This window comes from Hemibagrus wyckioides, linkage group LG11 (genome assembly GCF_019097595.1).
Source record: "Hemibagrus wyckioides isolate EC202008001 linkage group LG11, SWU_Hwy_1.0, whole genome shotgun sequence".
Lineage (NCBI taxonomy): Eukaryota > Metazoa > Chordata > Actinopteri > Siluriformes > Bagridae > Hemibagrus > Hemibagrus wyckioides.
The window spans coordinates 30,380,309-30,400,362 of NC_080720.1; the positions used below are offsets into that span (position 1 = coordinate 30,380,309).

Here is a 20,054-nt window from a genome sequence, read left to right on the forward strand (position 1 = left end):
TGTGGTTGTATATGGGGGTATATGGGGATGTCTGGGATGTCCTGTGGTTTTTTTAGCTTTCAAATCCAGTTAATTATTCAACTAAGGAGACATTCCTTCTCCACAGGGAACTAAACAAAGCTTTACTTTCTTAGTTATGTGGGTGCCAATTAGGAAATATCAAGGTTTAGTAAAGAATCTCAGAACATTTAGTCTCATAAATATGCAAGACTGGGTATGCGCATACAGACTGGATGTCAGATGGGATCTCACACTTGTTCATTGCATTTCATTGCACACTCATTCTCTCACACACACGTAATCAGCTTCACAGCAAAATAAAAGCTGCACTGTGTGATTCTTGCAGAACTTTACAAGAGCTTGTTATTCAACTAAAATATGAAAATGTCCTCGCTTACCAAGGTCTGGATTATGGAAGCGCCTAACATGACTGAACACCAGCAGCAGTGTTTTGAATGTGTTTCAAATGCGATACAGGAAGAACGAACAAATGCGTTTCTGTCCATTCTGTAATCTAAACAAGCTATCTCATCAATTTGCTAATCCGGCAAGGGAAGATAAGTTTGTAAAAACCCCATTCCTAGGCTAATGTCTCTAATTCTGTGACTAGTCTCTGACTGTGTGAGTTGCCATCTGCTAGATAATTTACATAAATACAGTTTTATGCAAAAGTCTGGGCACCCATCTGAGGGCTGCATAATAATTTGATTTGTCTTTATAAGAAAAAGGTGGTGGTGATATGTCATTCTGTTTCAGGATGATTTCAGAAATAAAATGGCATAAATACTTAGTGTAGCATTACTGAGTTGAATAAAAGATTATCACGTATGGAAAAATAGGCTGTGCAAAAGTTTGGGCAGTTTAGTTCATTTGAATATCTGTAGTAACAGATATTCAAAAATAAAATAGAAGTGCTATTTGACCGCAAGACTAAATCTAAGATTTGATTGGCTCAATTAGGTTTACACTGCAGACAGTGTAATGAAAAATGATATTTAAGATAGCTAAGTGGTCGTTTGTTTTCCCCTGATTCTCTACTAGAAAGTAGCAACATAGCAAGCTCAAAAGAACTCGGTTTGAATTAGGAGAAGGTTGACTGTCTCCGCAGTCAGAAAAATAGCTAGAAAATGTGGAAGGCCACAGGAACAGTCTTTGTGAAGGAAGGATGCGGTAAGCCGAGAACAATATCTGAACGGCAGTGGCGAAGAACGGTTAGAATGGTGACAGACCAAGCACAGACCACCTCCAAAGAGCTTCAAGAACATCTTGCTGCTGATGGTGTCATCGTGCCACAGTCCGGCACACTTTGCACAAGGAAACGCTCGATGGAAGGGTGATGCAAAAAAAGCCATTTCTTCATACTGCCAACAGAGACGCAAAAGATCATCTGGACAAGCCAGAATTATTTTTGGAATAATGTGCTGTGGTCAGATGAAACTAAGATTTCATTTGGTCACAACCAGAAGTGCTTTGCAAAAGAACACAGATTTCCAGGAGAAGGATCAGTAAAACTTGGTGGAGGGTCTATCATGTTATGGGGCTGTGTGGCAAGCACAGGTACTGGAAACGTTGTTAAAGTTCAGGGTCGCATGGATTCCACCCAGTATCAGCAAGACACAAGATGGCAGGACAATGATCTGAAGCAATCTACAATGGACTTCATGCACAGGCACAAACGGCCATCCCAGTCTCCAGACTTAAACATAGTTGAAAATCTATGGACTGATTTGAAGAAAGCTGTCCATGCTCATCAACCATCAAACCTAACTGAACTGGAAACATTTTGCAATGAAGAATGGATGAAAATACCTACAGCCAGAATTCAGGGCCTTATCAGTAGTTATAAGAGAAGTCTATACACTGTAAAAGGAGGCTCTACTAAATATCGATGTAATAATTCCATTGGGGTGCCCAAAGCTTTGCATCAGTCTGTTTCTGTTGTGATTCACGTTGCATTGATTTCCGTTGATTCAATAAATGTTATTTCAAAGGTGAGGATTGCAAATTGAAAATATGATAATTATCAGTAATTTTTGCATAAAACTGTATATCTGATTGGATATGAAAAAGGAATATCTGCTATAGAAGTAGTTCCTGCTATTATTTTATTTTATTTTATTTTATTGTCAATCAGAGCAATGCTGGCCTCATCGCATTGGTCTATTCATACATGTATGCAGAATGTCAGGTAGTGCTCGAAGGATGATGAGCTCATGGTTTTGCCTCTTAAAATATTTCGAACCTCATTCCAGACGTCTCCCGCAAAACATGCAACAAGCCCCGAGTCGCTGTTAATACTCATAAAATACGATAATTTCATGTCACTTGCCAATAAAATCTTGTAAGCTTGGCAATACATAGCTTACTGGCTATCTGGTTAATATCATGTCTGATTATCTGACTAGCTACCTCGCTTACATATCGGCAGTAATTCTGTAGGCAGGCTGTTTTTATTTTCCGGAAGAAAAAAAATAGATACAAACAACCCGCCCATTAGAAGTAGAGTTAGCTCCATGAAACTTTTAAAGCTCTTCTCAGCTCTCTCCAGCAGTGAGACACCACCTCATCTTTCCAGCTCATTTTTTAATGAGCTTCACTTTCTTATACATACAGTACATTTCTATTTTGCTGCCTGAGAGCTGTGACTAGTTTTCAGATTAGCATACGACTGTCATCTTGTGCAATGTTCCCCGATTGTTATGCATGTAATGCCTCAGCATGCTATCGATTAATAGATTTGGGTTGATGATCGTGCCTGGCTCTGTCAGATTATTTCTCATCAGGATGTAAACCAATCAGAGCTCTTATCAACAAATGAGCAGTGCCGGCTCCTGCCTGGTTAGGACAAAAAAACATGCAATTTGTGCACACCCTTGACCTAAATAAAAATCACACAATGCAGCTCTGCTAAGAGCCAATTTGTCAGACCAAGGTTTAGTCCAGACCTGACCTGACTCGCTGTGTAAATAAAGAATTGAATTCTCTTCGAAGCCACCGCATAGCTTGTTTCTTTTTTTTTTTAAACTAAGAGTGTGGGCTTGTGCAGAGTGTAAGCTCCTTATTATCTGTGGTGCACAATGTGTAGGAGTAGAACATAGCGGTGTGTGTCAAATCCACACCTTCAGACACCACTTTTCTCTACCTTTACTTTTCTCTTCGGTTATTTATTTGACCTCCCTCTTACATACAGACACACACACACACACCTCAATCTCTCCACCTCTGCATCATCAACTAGGAAATCCCTCTTCTCCACCAGCTTATGGATCTTCTGAATCAGCTCTTCCTCCTTCTGTCGGTGTTTCTTACTCTTTTCCTTTTCTGGGTTGAGAGAAAAAAGGATAAAAAAGAAATAAATAGGGCTGATTAACGTAAACATCAATTCCATCAGGTGTTTGGATGATCATAAGAAACTCTAGTATTATTCCTTTCTTGTGAATTTTCTATTTTAATTCCTATAGCATTGTCATAAATTTTCTATTCTGCTTATTCAACTTTTTAATGGATAAATAATATTTTCTCCCTAGGTTAGTTTCTGTCTCAGTTTACATTGTGACTGATAAAAAACGAGAGCATGGTTAATTTTGCTTTCTTGGACTCTTGACCATGGATGGCTGTATATTCTCATACCTAGACTGTTTGTTGTTGTTGATCTTTCTGCTGCTCCCTCAGTGTGTGAGGGGTCACCACAGCGGACCAACTGGTCCACGCAACAACTTGACACAGGTTTTGCGGCGGATGCCCCTCCTGATGCAATCCTCCCATTTTTATCCGGGCTTGGGACCGGCACTGCATCCAGTGGCTGGAGTTTGGGCACTGGCTGGGACTCAAACCCCAGCCTTCCGCATGGTAGGTGAGAAACCTACCACTTAGCCACCAGTGTCCTATTCTCATACCTAGACTATCCTCACAGCTATCCTATTCTCGTACCTGTTCAATTCTCATCTCTGTTTTATTCTTGTACCTGTTCTATTCTCGTACCTCTTGTAATCTCGTACCTGTTGTATTCTCATAGCAGTCCTATCCTTGCAGCTGTCCTATTCTCATAGCTGTTCTGTTCTCCTACCTGATGTAATCTCATAGCAGTCCTATCTTTGCACCTGTTCTGCTCTCATACCTTTTGTAATCGCACAGCTGTTCTATTCTCATAGCTGTTCTATTCTTGTACCTGTTGTAATCTCATAGCAGTCCTATCTTTGCACCTGTCCTACTCTTGTACCTGTTCTATTCTCGTACCTCTTGTAATCTCATAGCAGTCATATCTTTGCACCTGTCCTATTCTTGTACCTGTTCTATTCTCGTACCTCTTGTAATCTCATAGCAGTCCTATCTTTGCACCTGTCCTATTCTTGTACCTGTTCTATTCTCGTACCTCTTGTAATCTCATAGCAGTCCTATCTTTGCACCTGTCCTATTCTCGTACCTGTTCTATTCTCGAACCTGTTGTAATCTCATAGCTGTCCTATCCTCGCAGCAGTCCTATTCTCATAGCTGTTCTATTCTCTAAGCAATTGTATTCTTACAGCTGTTCTTTTGCCATAGCTATTGTTTTCATGTAGCTGTTCTATTCTCTTAGCTGTCCTATTCTTGTACCTATTGTAATCTTGGACATGTCCTATTCTCATAGCTATTGTGTTTTCATACAATAGCTATCACTTCAGTTTTTTCTGTTCATCCTGGTCATTCATACCTGGGGTTTGTTTATCGGCATTTTTTGCCCGGTATGCACACACATTGATGGAAGGTGAAGGGCAGAGCGTTTGGAGGACAGGAAGTGCCAGCTCAGCTCTTTCTACTTTAAGAGAACATAATCCTGAAAGCATCTCTGTGAAATGAAGACATGCACACAAATGCTTCTCTCTGCCTTCCTCTGACTCATTCTCCCTCTTAGAAAAACACACAGTGACGCACCAGACACAGTCCTTATTGACAGCCACATAAAACTCTGTCACACAAGCAATAAAGCTCACCAGCTGTGCTTTGAGAACCGCACCGTTTAATCCCGCTACAGCCTCATACTTTAATCAGTTTCAGGACTAAACATTTGTGAATGCGCCATAATAACAAACGGTGCTTCCTACAGCACACCCAGCATCCACCCCGACAATGAAATATGAATGAGAAGCAACTGTGTCATTTTAAAATACGCTACTGAAGTTAAAGATACAAACCTGGCACTGCTACAATTTTACGCAGCTCCTGTTTCAGGGCCATGATGTCTTTACACAGCTGAATATCGTCCATCCTGAAGAAAGAAAGGGAAGAAGAAGCAATCTAATCATATAAAGTTGCAATACAGTATGCCATGTGAGACATGATGCTCAGTCTGAGCAAGAGTAATGGAATGGATTCTTTATTAATTGTATATTTTTCCAAATGGCATTCAGCTGGGTGGAGGCAGTGGGCAGTTTGCATGGGGTTAAGTGAGTCCAATTGTTGTATAGTAGCATCCTTTTTAATATTTTGTTTATTGTTACTTATGGTTTTTTAATTTGACCTACAATTTTAAACTTGTATCAATTCATCATTATACTGAAAATTGTACATGCAGCCTGGTTTAAACATTTAGAGCCTATAGCTATGACCTACCTGGCTAGTTATTCATCCAGTATTGAATCAAGTTATTATATTAATCTATGTGTAACGGAGGCCAGCGGTAGGTGCTGTGCAGGTCACTCCCCTGATCTCAAGAGGCGAACTAGCGACTGATGTGGTCTTTAGCCTCCTTGTTAGAGCATCCACCTGCCATGCCGGAAGACCCGGGTTCGAGACCTGCTCGGAGTGATTGCGAGTAGGACCCAGGGGGGTTACGTTGGTACCGTGACCCGGATAGGTAAAACCTCACTCTCCTGATCTCAAGAGGCAAACTAGCAACTGACGCTAGAAGCTGCAGTCTTTAGCCTCCTTGTTAGAGCGCCCGCCTCCCATGCCGGAAGACCCATATGTTACATATGCACCCTCAAAAATTGCTCACTATATGTCCTTGCTCTCATATTCAGCAAAAGTGAGGACCTTCAGACACAAGACAGATGGGGACAGGTCCATAATCAGTGCCCTTGTCATACAGACATGATTAATAACAACTGCAGATTAATATTTAAATGTTGCTTCTGCCGTCCTTGATTGCTTGCTGTCCAGCCTTCTTGGATCATGTATCTTGTATTTTGAACACTTTGCTTCCTCTCTGGTGTGATCCTTATGAATCATGGGTTTGAATAAAGTTAAAAGGCAGTTAAAAGCAGCAAGATTAAATTAGTTTAGTTTAGTTTATCTATTTATATAGCACAAAAAAACAACCGTGGTTGACCATTGTGCTGTACAAAAATGATAGGATCGAAATAATAAAACGCCGTAAAATGACATGGTACAGGAAATAGTACAGGCAGAGGAAAAACATGCTCAGGATGACTCAGATGTTATAAGCCTTTTCTAAAAAACAATTTTTAGTTTTAAGATTAACTATAAGCAGAGATTTTGTAGGGATTATCCTAATAGATAAGGGAGGCTATTCCACAATTTGGGGCCAACTATGGCAAAAGCCCGGTCTCCCTTTTTTTTAACCTTGATCTGGGATCCTGTAACAGTTACTGATTTGACGACCTTAAACATCTAGCAGACATGTTAACAGTCACGGGTTCAGATTAATAAGAAGGTCCCAAGCCATTTAAGACCTTAAAAACAGAGAGTAAAATCTTAAACTCTATTCTAAAATAATCCGGCAACCAACGCAGAGAGAGTAAGACGGGGGTGATGTGCTCAAATTGCCAGTAAGGAGTCTATCAGCTGCATTTTGGACGAATGGTTCATACAGGAATGACCAATACCTATATAAATTGAATCACAATAGTCCAGACGAGAAGATGTAAATGCATGAATTACTCTCTTAAATGAACACATTAATCAGTCTTTTTCAGAATATTTTCACTATAAATCACTACGTCTCCTCCTGAGATGTTTGCCAACAATTTAGTGATGCTTTGTTATGTGAAAACCTACACAGTTGTCCCCGCTCTGGGACATTTCCATTATCTGTTAATAGTCTGTTAATAATGCACTTAACTAGGCCACCACACAGTATGCTATTACATAACAGTAGCTAACAGTGTTTGTCCTTTAGGCTTTAAAGCATCGACAGTCCTTTGATGCTATTGTCTGTACTCATAAAGTCTCAGTCACAACGTCAGGGCCTTTAACTGCCCACTAGTTCACCCGCAATCCTTGAGAGCTAAATGAGGGTTTTAAGCAGAAATTGAACGCCAACCATCGGAATTCTCAAAGCTCTTATCTTCAATCATTCCTCAAGCCACAGCTAATAGTCTGTGGTTGCACAAATCAGCACAATTTGATCAGTAAAAAAGGAAAGTATTCTATGAAGTGTAGTATAGAATAGAAAATCCTCACCATCACCTTGATATCGAATTCAGAACTAATAAAATTCCACTATAAGATTATAATACATAACACGTTTCCAGCTTCTCTGCTGTTATGCAATGCTGTTTGTCCGCTGTGGCTGGAGGTCGTGGGTGGACATCAGAGCACTGACTCACCACCTAGTCTTATTTCTTATTTAACCTCTGTATTACCAAAGCAATCACACTGGGATTGTTGCTCTCTTTTTTTCCCTCTCTCTGTTTGACACTTCTTTTTTTCCTTCCTTCCCTTTTTTCCCCCTCCATTCTCCAAACCTTCTCCTCATCCTGCACCGCAGTGACTGCTACCAGCGCTTTAATCCACAGCAATGGATGACTCATCCACTCGCTGTTTTCCCCTCACTCTTTCTCCACATAGTCCCTCTATTTCCATCTGTCCGTTTTTCATGATATTGATTCCTGACTGCAATTGCTCTATCTTGCTTCTTTTATTTTTTTGTCTTTGACATCAACCTTTCAGTCTCTTTGCTCCATCTCTTTCAATCTGGTCCTCCATCTCCATCATTTTTCGTATATGTGTGTGTCTCTGAGCCTGTATGGGTGTGTCTGTGTTAGAGCTTTGCAGTGTTTTGTGACGCACTAATGCACAGCCCTGCCAAGAAACATTTACTCGGTATCCTCAGGGGTCCCATAGACACAGCTACCACACCGAAAAACCCTTCATGTCCCCCATGACCCACAGCAGAGTCGCATTAAACCCAATCATATTAACCTGATGCGATTTGGTATCTCTGCCCCACAGAAGGAAACTATTAATTGAAGCGAGAATCAACCTCAGCATTATAAAGTTTCAAGAATGATTTCCGAGATAGAACCTGATTCCCAATATATCACCATCCCTGGTGATTATTTTTCATTGCGCATGTAATATTACAATATGTAGGTTTGATTGAAATCTGCCAGCAAAAGTGCCATGTTTTTAAACGAATAGTTTAATCGCTGCTTATCACAATACACAACTACAGACTCCTTTAAACAGCCAGGACTTTTAATAGAGCATTGCAAAGTCTGGCTCCTATTTATTCTAGTGATGAGTCAGATCCTTTCTTAGTTTATTTATTTTAATTTTGGTTTTTGCCTACGTTGCTTTGCTTGACTGACTCATTGCTTGATTTTTTTGACATCAATTTTGGAGTCACACTTCTGTTTTCGCTTTATTTATTTATTTATTTATTTATTTATTTATTTATTTATTTATTCATTCATTCATTCATTCATTCATTCATTCATTCATTCATTCCTTCTGTGTTCTTGATAAAACCATTCATTTGCATCAAGCTTTACGCTTCATTAGTTACATATAATCTGATTAGTTACATGATTAGTTACATACAGTCTGTCTCCTTAAATCATACTGGTAGGTGGATTTTCTACTCTAGGTGTGAGTCTAATGCCAGATTTTGAATAGTAGGTGGCATTAAATAAACACAGATCAGGCATTACATTATGACTACCTGCCTAACATTGTGTTGGTCCCCCTTTTGCTGCCAAAACAGCCCTGACCCATCGAGGCATAGACTCCCTAGGATATATCCCTGAAGGTGTGCTGTGGTATCTGGCACTAAAATATTAACAGCAGATCCTTTAAGTCCTGAAAGTTGGAGGCCCCACCTGCAACTTACATGACTTAAAGAATACTTACAGGACTTACAGGATATTTTTGATAGATACTGACCACTGCAGACCGGGAACACCCCACAAGAGCTGCAGTTTTGGATATGCTTTGTGTAAATGTTTATGGTTTTTGACTCTTTATGATCTGGATAGAGATCATTTATTTTTCTTGTCTTTGAAGTAAATGCTGCCCTTTAGCCCTAGTGACAGCCTTTACAGACAGTCTTTTTTCGGTCATGCTCAATCTGAAATCTCAGCTTCCTCACACAACTACAGTCACGATCTTACCCTCCTGGCTCTTGGCTCAGTTTCTGAAGCAGCAGCGTGTTTTTAATTTTAGTTACAGTATTGGTTCCTCTCTTAGTCTTCCTGCTTTAGCCTTTCCAAAATGAACACATCAAGCTCGCACACTTATAATTGCATAAACAATGCATTTGCTAAACATATTTTTCAATATACATACATTTTTTCTCGAACCTTTTTTTGGAAGCGCAAAGCTTTTTGCTCATTCATTCATTCATTCATTCATTCATTCATTCATTCATTCATTCATTCATTCATTCATCTTATTCCAAAACTTGATCACTTACACTTCCAAGTATATTATCACCTTAATATTCAGTATTAGTAACATCTGTGTCCCTTCTCATTTCTGCAGTTCTCCATTCAGCCAATCATGTGGCAGCAGCACAATGCCTCTACTCAGAGAGAGCTCAGAGGATAAGTGTGGCAACTCTTTACATCCACGGTGAACAGAAACGCACACCAGAACATACAACACGTTCAACACCGATCAGATACGCTTCAACAGTAGAACCACATCAGATTCCATTTCTCTTCCCTCTCTTCCCAATAACAGGAGCATGAGGCTGCAACTCCAAAGCTACGGACCTGAAAAAGACCGGGCGTTGTTTTCCCACTTCAATCTTGACATTCTCCTCTGATCTCTCTCAGCCCACAGAACAGCCACTTACTGGATGTGTTTTTTTTTGTTGTTGTTTTTCACACACTTCTGTGTTGAGCTCTAGAGGCTGCTGTGTGTGTGTGTGTGTGTGTGTGTGTGTGTGTGTGTGTGTGTGAAAATCCCATGAGATCATCAGCTTCTGAAATACTCAAACCAGCCTCTCTTGCAAGGCAAGGACAAACTCACTGATGCTGACATTTTATTTCTCCATTTGATGTGAATACTAACAAAAGCTCTTGATCTTTGTCTCTAGGTAACGGCATGAGTCTATGTATTGCACTGCTGCCATGTGATTTCATTGCATGACCAGGTGTTCCTAATAAAGTGGATGGTTTGCATAAAGTTCAATTCAATTCAGTTTTATTCGTATACAGCTTTTAACAACGGACATTGTCTCGAAGCGGCTTTACAGAACAGAAGAAACCATAAATATAGTGCAAAAAATCCTAGATGTTAGACCAAATCATCCCTAGTGAGCAAGCCTGAGGCGACTGTGGCGAGGAAAAAACTCCCTTAGATGGTATGAGGAAGAAACCTTGAGAGGAACCAGACTCAACTTACTGACTGTCTTACTGGTTTTAAGTGACCGGTATGACTATGAAGGTTCCCTTTGTGGTCTGCCTACAGAATGGCGTTCAAAGGTACAGCAATTACGGAGTGCTGGGTTTTGTTTAAGTTTCTCTTTAATGCACATTCCTATGTGTTCTTCAACTGACAATTATCAGGTTTGCTGAAGGACCTGGGAAATAAGCATCATGAATATGTTAACAGAGGTGAACATTTGCTCATTTTATTTCACGGCACACACACACACACATTCACACGCATACATATATACATGTAATTAGCCTTGCAGTACAAACCCGATCGGTAACGTGCTGCATAATTCATTCTCATAGAGATTAAATGTGCCTCGAGGCTAAAATTAGTCAGTAAATGGGAATAAATAAACCTCACCAATGCATAAATAAAAGAATCTATGAAACTGGGAGTGGTAGTAAAATATAAATGTATAATATTACACTTAAGCTGCATTTGGAACTAAGCAGCAGCAGTGTATCCATCGTGTGTGTGTGTAAGGGGATTGACGAATAGCAAGTCAGGTTTAAATCCTCCGTTAAATTGATTAGTGCACACCCAAGTCTCTCTTTCTCTATCTAACACACACACACACACACACACAGCTAGGAAGCAGCCAGTGATTTGTGTTTCTCACATAAAGCGGAGCTCCGACTCCCTTCTGACAAGCACCTCCCTGAGCCTCTGGATCCTGGCCATCTCCATCTCGATCTCATCCGGAGTCATGGAGCTCTCGGCCATGGACACGTCCATCTGACCTGCAGGAGAACAGAAACGATGTACTGTGTGTACTGTGATTAAAAAAAAAAAAAGGTGCCACACTATCAGAGTAAGGAACAGTAAGCAGAGAAACTCCCAACAGCCGGAGAGCAAGATTATAGAGAATTACAGTGTGTGTGTGTGTGTGTGTGTGTGTGTGTGTGTGTGTGTGTGTGGGGGTGGGTGGATGTACAGCAACATGCTGGCAGATCAACTTTCACACTTCATCATGAATCAGCATCAGAGTTTTTCATCCTACTGTTTACAAATAAGGATGACGTAAGACAGGCGATGATCTCATCACTATACCCTTTTGTGACTAAGGCCTTATGGTCACTACTGGAAAGATTATTATTATTATTTATAAAGTTACTGGAAAGATTCGATTATCACAAACAACAGTAAGGCAAGATCTCGAACCTAAGGATTCGTTCAAGCCTACCGCAGTACGCCGATCGAGAAGTCACTCGCGTCACCGTAGCAACGGTTGACGCACCGACACACAGATATCTGGAGGATACTTATAGCTTGGTGCGTCTAATACCATCATTTGTGGCTCCGCATACATAAAGATTCACCACAGTTACACAGGGGTGAACTATCATTTATATGACTTTCCTCATACTCGTTTTATTTTGGATATGACAGTCCAGGGGAAACTTGTAATATGCCTATAATAGGGGAAACCTATAATATGCATGCAAAAATAAATAAATAAATCATCAGCTTAAAATGACCAGTTTTTAAGTAAAACTGAATTGTGCAGAGATTATGTTTGTCAAATTCCTCTAAGGATGCTTTCAAATGTAATGATTTTAATCCGAACCTTCCTTGAATTGCAAGCCAGGCTTTTAATCCATCTTTCACCACGTGAAAATATGTACGGTCGTCTCTGTGGACGCCGCAGGCTTTCCAGCCGTTTACTGCATTCAAAGCAGCTAACTGGTGCAGCACCGCAAATCCATTACGCCTTAAGACTTTTTTTTTAAGCAAAACTGGGAGTTAATGAGCAGCAGTCTTTTCATTAGACCACAGAGATTCCCCCTTCACACCTACAGCAATGCCGATATTACAGACAATTATCCAAGCCTTGAAAGAGTGTGGATCATTTTCTGTTGTTCTTGGCCTTGGCTGTCAGATCAGCAGCAGCTTCTTCTTTACAGCTACAGTTATCTTGTCTCTCAAGGTACTGGAGCAGAAACTTTGTAATTGGCCATAGGGGAGATATGTGCGGGAGGCATGGTCCTGTATAACTGAAGCTCACGGGAGGAGTAAATTACAAGGAGAGCACGAGAAACCCCACCGATGTGCCAGCTTTTACGGCGGCTTATTGCCGTATAAAGGCAGCAGGGTGGGGAGAAGGGGTGTATCGGTATTAGATACCACCTTCGATAAGGAAGGTCTTCCTTGCTGCCTTCATTGCTTTGAACGTGCTTTTTTCAAAATAAATACAAATCCAATGACCTCAGGGATAATGTAAACATCTCCCTGGACTGCTGCATGAATATTTAAGCACCAGCAATGACTCACGTCAACCAGCGCTGAATCACAGCGCAGCGCATCAACAACCTCAAACTGCCGGGAGGGGCAGGGGCTTCTTCTCTCAGACTAAATCACCTGACAACTGGCTATGTGCGGCACCAAGAAGACTTCACACACACACACACACGTTGTTAGAAAGCAGTACGAAACCCCGATGTAAGATAAAGCCTCAGTTAACACTGAGATATTATAGCACGCTAGCATGCACACCAAGTGTAGCGTAGTGACCTTTAACTCTGCTGTATTATATAGCATGAGTATAAGCAATATATCTGACACAGCCACAAAAGATCTTCATCGCACAGGGAACAGACCTCGCTGGATGTCTCCCTCTGTTATTGGTCCATTTTTAATGAGTCCTGCCCTACAGCTGGAGATTCATTTAGCAATTCATTGTGGCAAGTTTTAGTTCTGTTCCATTTGTTAGCTAACATGAGCAGGAAGATAGCTAAACATTGCATCGTGCTTCCTTTAGCTCAATAGAGTGATTATATTTTATTATATATTGAGTGGTCAGAAATGGGAACCTCAACAAGCACTAACGGATGAACACTGGGGCAGGAATCGTGCTGCCTCATGGTCACTTCATGTATATTCTCAGTGGAGGAAGAGAAGCAGGCCACAAAGTTCTTGTTTTACAGCAAATTCAATTGAACAAATGTCCACAAATGAAGTTAAAGTGCAGACCATGTGTCCATGTTGTGTAGAAACATTTCTACTGTATGATATGTTGCAAAGATTAGGAGAGGGACTATAGAGTAGATTGTGTCTGTATATCAGAAATGTGTGCACACCATGGTGAAGGCTGAGATAAAAATGACAATTTCCTGAATATTTTGGGCTAGGTTCAGGACTTTTGTGTGGTTTTTTAAAATATAGCTGAGCTGGAAATTTTGCACATCTGAAACCAGCTTCTAGACTGAATATTGCCGATATGAGGCTATGTTGTTATTTATGTTCTGCCACACCAAATTACATGGTCATGAGCCACTAATGAGTAATTCTGCTGTGAAGCACTCTCCCAAGAAAAGCACTGACAAGCTTTCCCCTTCTGTGTTGTTGGAACAAACGCGCAACAATTCATTACTGTAGCAGGGTGTGCAATTTTATAGTAGCTGATTTGTATCCAAGCTACACACGGTCGATCCACCGCTTCCCTTTGTCATACAGTTTTCAATTACAGCATGCTCTCGGTTCCATAGCTAATTAAATGTCTTTCTTCTCTAACTCTGCATTCAGCCTCGGCTAGGCTTTTCCAACAGGACAGCAGATGAATTGAATTGAAATTACGACTGGCATGTCTGGCAAGAAACAAGTAGGGAGGAAATAATACACACAACAAACACTTTTCCTCTTAAGCAGGAAACACAGAATGGGATGCTGTCCATGACCCCTACATATGAATGCCTCTTTAGTTGATGTTATCTGCATCTGTACAGGGTTATTTCTAGTTGCTACCCACGTTTAATATATTTCAATCAGAAAAAATACACAGATCAGGGATAACATGATGAGCACTGACAGGCGAAGTGAATCAGGGCTGTTTTGGCAGCAAAAGGAGGGGGACCAACACAATATTAAGCAGGTGGTCATAATGTTATGCCTGGTCGGTGTATTTTATATTGCTTTGTTAAACAAAATATACAAGAACGCTATGGGTGATTTGAAGCAGATTTCCTCACCAAATCTTTCTTTATCTCATTAAAACTGTACAATTCTATCTAGATAACTAGGATGTATTATTATCGCACTGTGAATTCCCCCTGACAACACATACACACATACACTGTCATGTTTTTTCCCCTCTTTTTCCATCTGTTCCTCACTGATTCAATGAAGCCACAGTGACTTCCTGGGGAAACAGTTGTTAGTGGCTTACCACTCCCACTCCTCCCTTTTTAATGAAATCCCACACAAAACGCTGGGAACGTGCCAGCTGCTCTCAGTCAGGCACGCCTTTCTCACAGAGGAGAGTTAACAAGGTTCGCTAGATACGCACGGCCGGTGCCAATCTGCCAACCGGCAGCTGAGACTGTTCACACGCACAACATGTCCAATCCAGTTCCTGCACCTGAGTGATCTGAAAAAGCTCATTTACATTCTGCTATTCGGTAGTGTAACGAGGGCTTGACCTTTGAGTTTGATGGCTGAAGTTCTCAAGAGCACCATTCAGGCTGAGTTATTTGTAGCTACACATTAAACTAGGAATTCCAGTAGAAAAGTATGCGTTTAATATGTTAACATATTACGTAATACAGTAATAGGGTATTTTAGTCATTTAGTCCAGGTGTTAAGACTAATAATACTTTAATTTGGGTTTGATTTGCATCAGCTTACACTTTTAACTGCTGCAGTTCTTCTTCCTTATAACTGAATGGCACCGTGCAACAGGAAAGAAAAACCTTTACTTCTTTATTTTTCGCTCCTCTTTGTCCTTTTGTTTTTTAAGGCCCTTTAACAAACAGCTCTTTTCAGCGGTTTAATCCCTCAAAGGGAACCGTACTTGGCTGATCGAATTGGCTCTGATATCCAACTATATATTTAAGACATCTAACAAAAGTAAAAATAAACCTCTTTACAGTGCTCGGCTACTTTCGGCTGCGCATCAATCACCTAAGCAGCCAGGAACACATACTTCCTCCAGTTTCAGCCTATTTTGAAGTAGAAGCACTGCTTTTTAATGTTTTAACACTCAAGGTTCATTTCAGGATGTGTTTTATAATTAGCAGTTCAGGCGTCAGAGTGATGACAGCCTCTGATGGAAATCAGGTCATGGGAAGAATAATCTTCTTGTACTTAATTCAATTACAGCAGTGTAACTTGTCGTGTTTTTTTGAGTCACATCTGCCTCATATTTATTTACAGTCACCATGTAACTGTAGATAGATAGATAGATAGATAGATAGATAGATAGATAGATAGATAGATAGATAGATAGATAGATAGATAGATAGATAGATAGATAGATAGATAGAGTGGGCAGGTTCAAACAAATGTGATAGCTGAAAAGAAACCAACGATCCAGGTATCAGAGCACATACCTACACTATATTGCCAAAAGTTTTGGGACACCCCGCCAAACCATTGAATTCAGGGGTTGGGCTCGGCCCCTTAGTTCCAGTGAAAGGAACTCTTAATGCTTCAGCTTGCTCTTCAATTTCATGCTCCCAACTTTGTGGGAATAGTTTAGGGATGACCCCTTCCTGTTCCAACATGACTGCACACCAGTGCACATAAAGAAATGGATGAGAGAGTTTGGTGAGGAACTTGACTGACCTGCACCTGACCTGTGGAGGAACTGCAGAGTCCTGACCTCAACCCCATAGAACACCTTTGGGATGAATTAGAGTGGAGACTGTGAGCCAGACCAAAACTGGGACGTCTGCCTTTACATGCACATGAATGTAATATGGAGTTGGCTCCGCCCCTTTGCAGCTGTAACAGCTTCAACTCTTCTAGGAAGGCTTTCCACAAGGTTTAGGAGTGTGTTTATGGGAATTATTTTGACCATTCCTCTGGAAGTGCATTTGTGAGGTCAGGCACTGATGTTGGATGAGAAGGTCTGGCTCACAGTCTCCGCTCTAATTCATCCCAAAGGTGTTCTATAAGGTTGAGGCCAGGACTCTGTGCAGGTCAGTCAAGTTCCTCACCAAACTCGCTCATCCATGTCTTTGTGAACTGGTGTGCAGTCATGTTGGAACAGGAAGGGGTCATCCCCAAACTGTTCCCACAAAGTTAGGAGCATGAAATTGTCCATTGGTCTCGGTATGAAGCTGAAGCATTAAGAGTTCCTTTCACTGGAACTGAGGCCGAGTCCTAACCCTGAAAAACAACACCTGAATTCAATGATTTGGAGGAGTGTCCCAAAACCTTTGGCAATATAATGTATTTAAAACTACTTTCTGGTTTAAGCCACACCCACTTGAGGTTTAACCTCAAACACTAAACCTAATGGAGTTACAGATGCTTCTGTCTATCTTATAGGTGACACCAAATCCAGTCCAAGCACAGAGATGACCTGTTAGGGCTTAAAAGCCTTGCTCAAGGGCTTGCACCACAGTCCTGGGATTTAAACCAACACCCATTTTGTCAACTTTGTGCACTTTCCTCCTGAGCTACCTCTGTCATGCTCAGTGCTGTCAGTGCCACTGTGGAGTTTGATCAGTGAGACGAGTCGTGTATCAACTCTGCTGCTGCTGCTTCTGCTGCTACACAAATACTGAACATGGCTGGAGCTAAAAATAGAGTCAGTTTCTTCTCGCTTCATACTGATGGACTTCAACATTTTATAGTCTTCCTCTGCTGCATACGCCTACTCAAAAACAAAACAAGCTTTAATACCACCATAAAAAGAACTGTTTTGTCTCAGTTTCCAGCCAGACTGATATCAGAGTTCTGTTGGAGTGTGATCTCTGAAACATTTTTCATGATGTGTCGGTGTGCTGTGATTCTTCTGGCATAATCAGCTGAAACAATCTGAAATTTAAAGCAGAGAACTTGATCGTGATCTGAACTTGATCGTTTTTTTATTGACGTAACTTGTCCTGAAGTGTTATATTGCAGTTACACCCACAGCCACCTCATTGCAACAAGGTTAAATGGCAATGCTCCCCGAGGTACCAGTACTTACTGGAAACTTCAGCACATTTTATATTAGCATTATGAAGGCCACAGATTTGCCTCCTTAACCCCAGATACAAAATGAGCAAACAGATATTTCCATAAAATGGTTTAATCTTTCAAGAAGAAATTGCCTAAATCAACCACATGTAAAATGTTATCACACATCTCACCTCTCTCTCTCTCTCTCTCTCCTTGTGTGTGTGTGTATAAAACAAATCTATGCAAAATTTAAAACAAAAAACAAGATAAGCCTGAACATGCCTTAACCTTAGACAGACAGACAGACAGACAGACAGACAGACAGACAGATAGATAGATAGATAGATAGATAGATAGATAGATAGATAGATAGATAGATAGATAGATAGATAGATAGATCAATAAATAGATAGATAGATAGATAGATAGATAGATAGATAGATAGACAGACAGACAGACAGACAGACAGACAGACAGATAGATAGATAGATAGATAGATAGATAGATAGATAGATAGATAGATAGATAGATAGATAGATAGACAGTCAGACAGACAGACAGATAGATAGATAGATAGATAGATAGATAGATAGATAGATAGATAGATAGATAGATAGATAGATAGATAGATAGATAGATAGATCAATAAATAAATAGATAGATAGATAGATAGATAGATAGATAGATAGATAGATAGATAGACAGACAGACAGACAGACAGACAGACAGACAGACAGACAGACAGATAGATAGACAGTCAGACAGACAGACAGACAGATAGATAGATAGATAGATAGATAGATAGATAGATAGATAGATAGATAGATAGATAGATAGATAGATAGATAGATAATTGAATAGATAGACAGACAGACAGACAGACAGACAGACAGACAGATAGATAGATAGATAGATAGATAGACAGACAGATAGATAGATAGATAGATAGATAGATAGATAGATAGATAGATAGATAGATAGATAGATAGATAGATAGATAGATAGATAGATAGATAGATAGATAGATAGATAGACAGACAGTCAGAAAGACAGACAGATAGATAGATAGATAGATAGATAGATAGATAGATAGATAGATAGATAGATAGATAGATAGATAGATAATTGAATAGATAGACAGACAGACAGACAGATAGATAGATAGATAGATAGATAGATAGATAGATAGATAGATAGATAGATAGATAGATAGATAGATAGATAATTGAATAGATAGACAGACAGACAGACAGACAGACAGACAGACAGATAGATAGATAGATAGACAGACAGACAGACAGACAGACAGATAGATAGATAGATAGATAGATAGATAGATAGATAGATAGATAGATAGATAGATAGATAGATCAATAAATAAATAGATAGATAGATAGATAGATAGATAGATAGATAGATAGATAGATAGATAGATAGATAGATAGATAGATAGATAGATAGACAGACAGAAAGACAGACAGACAGACAGATAGATAGATAGATAGATAGATAGATAGATAGATAGATAGATAATTGAATAGACAGACAGACAGACAGACAGATAGATAGATAGATAGATAGATAGATAGATAGATAGATAGATAGATAGATAGAGTTTGGAGACACACGAACCCATTTCTCATGCCTGGGGTTGTTCCTGCCAGCAAGTATGATTTGGTTTATTTGTTTTCTATCACCAGTATTTTTTTTAAATCTGTTTTATTCCCAAACATATAAACATGAAGAGGTTATATCAGTCCTTTTCATAAGCAAAGCAGATAAAGTTGCACTTTAAGAAATCATGTTTAAACAAACACAAGGAGCTAGTCTTTATACGGTTTTTGATGGTTAAAATATCCTTTATCAGTAGATTTCATTTGGTTTCATGTTTTTACTCTAAGCCAGTTAAGTGTAAACATGCAGTATGTACATGGTTCATATTGATAAGGATGGCTGCTGTGAAAAGCTGGTGTTATTGTTCCGCCTGTGAACTGAATGTTTTGATAAAACGTGCTGATGCCGTCATGTGTCAAACAGACAAAAGCCTAACAAAAGCGCTTGTTGTGGAAAGTAGACTGTTGTTTTAATTCACACAAACTCTTCTGGACACCGGGTCCGTGTAATGGCAAAATAAACCACTGCCCTGTATGCTGAGGTGTTTTTTTTACAGTTCATACCTTCGTCTTTGCCCCATTTGGTCTCGCGCACGGCGCCGTAGCTCCTCTCGTTGTCCGCGATGGACTTCTTTAATTCCATAACAGCCGCTGATTTTGTTTACGTATTGAACCCTCCAAACACCGCGGTTCACGATGTTAAGTCTGTGATGTGTGTGGTGTAATTTTTTTTTTGTTCAATCTTCCGCCGTTCCGTTTAGACCGAGTGGGTTCCGCCGAGCCGTGGTGCTGCGCATCCTCCTGTACAGCGAGACTGAGCACAACGAAGCTGACGGGGCTGCTCAGGGAAGACCGCGCGAGGGATGCAGGGCGCATGCGCAGTATGGAGAGCGCGTGAGGGATGCAAGGCGCATGCCCACTAAGGAGAACGCGTGAGGGATGTGGGGCGCA

The 20,054-nt window shown here is 40.3% G+C and overlaps 1 protein-coding gene across 2 annotated transcripts in view; it reads right to left on the reverse strand.

The window, feature by feature from the left end:
* bmerb1 (bMERB domain containing 1) overlaps positions 1-20,054 on the reverse strand; it is a 33,140-nt gene that overhangs the window by 5,525 nt on the left and 7,561 nt on the right. The window contains exons 1-4 of one of the 2 annotated variants that reach the window (XM_058402491.1): positions 19,668-19,950; positions 11,225-11,345; positions 5,172-5,245; positions 3,207-3,321 (exon numbers count right to left, since the gene is read on the reverse strand). In XM_058402491.1, coding sequence (XP_058258474.1) covers positions 3,207-3,321; positions 5,172-5,245; positions 11,225-11,345; positions 19,668-19,746 — 389 coding nt within the window. In that variant the 5' untranslated portion in view covers positions 19,747-19,950. Of the gene's footprint in view, positions 1-3,206; positions 3,322-5,171; positions 5,246-11,224; positions 11,346-19,667; positions 19,951-20,054 lie in introns of those variants that run through there. The other variant, XM_058402492.1, reaches the window with a different exon arrangement.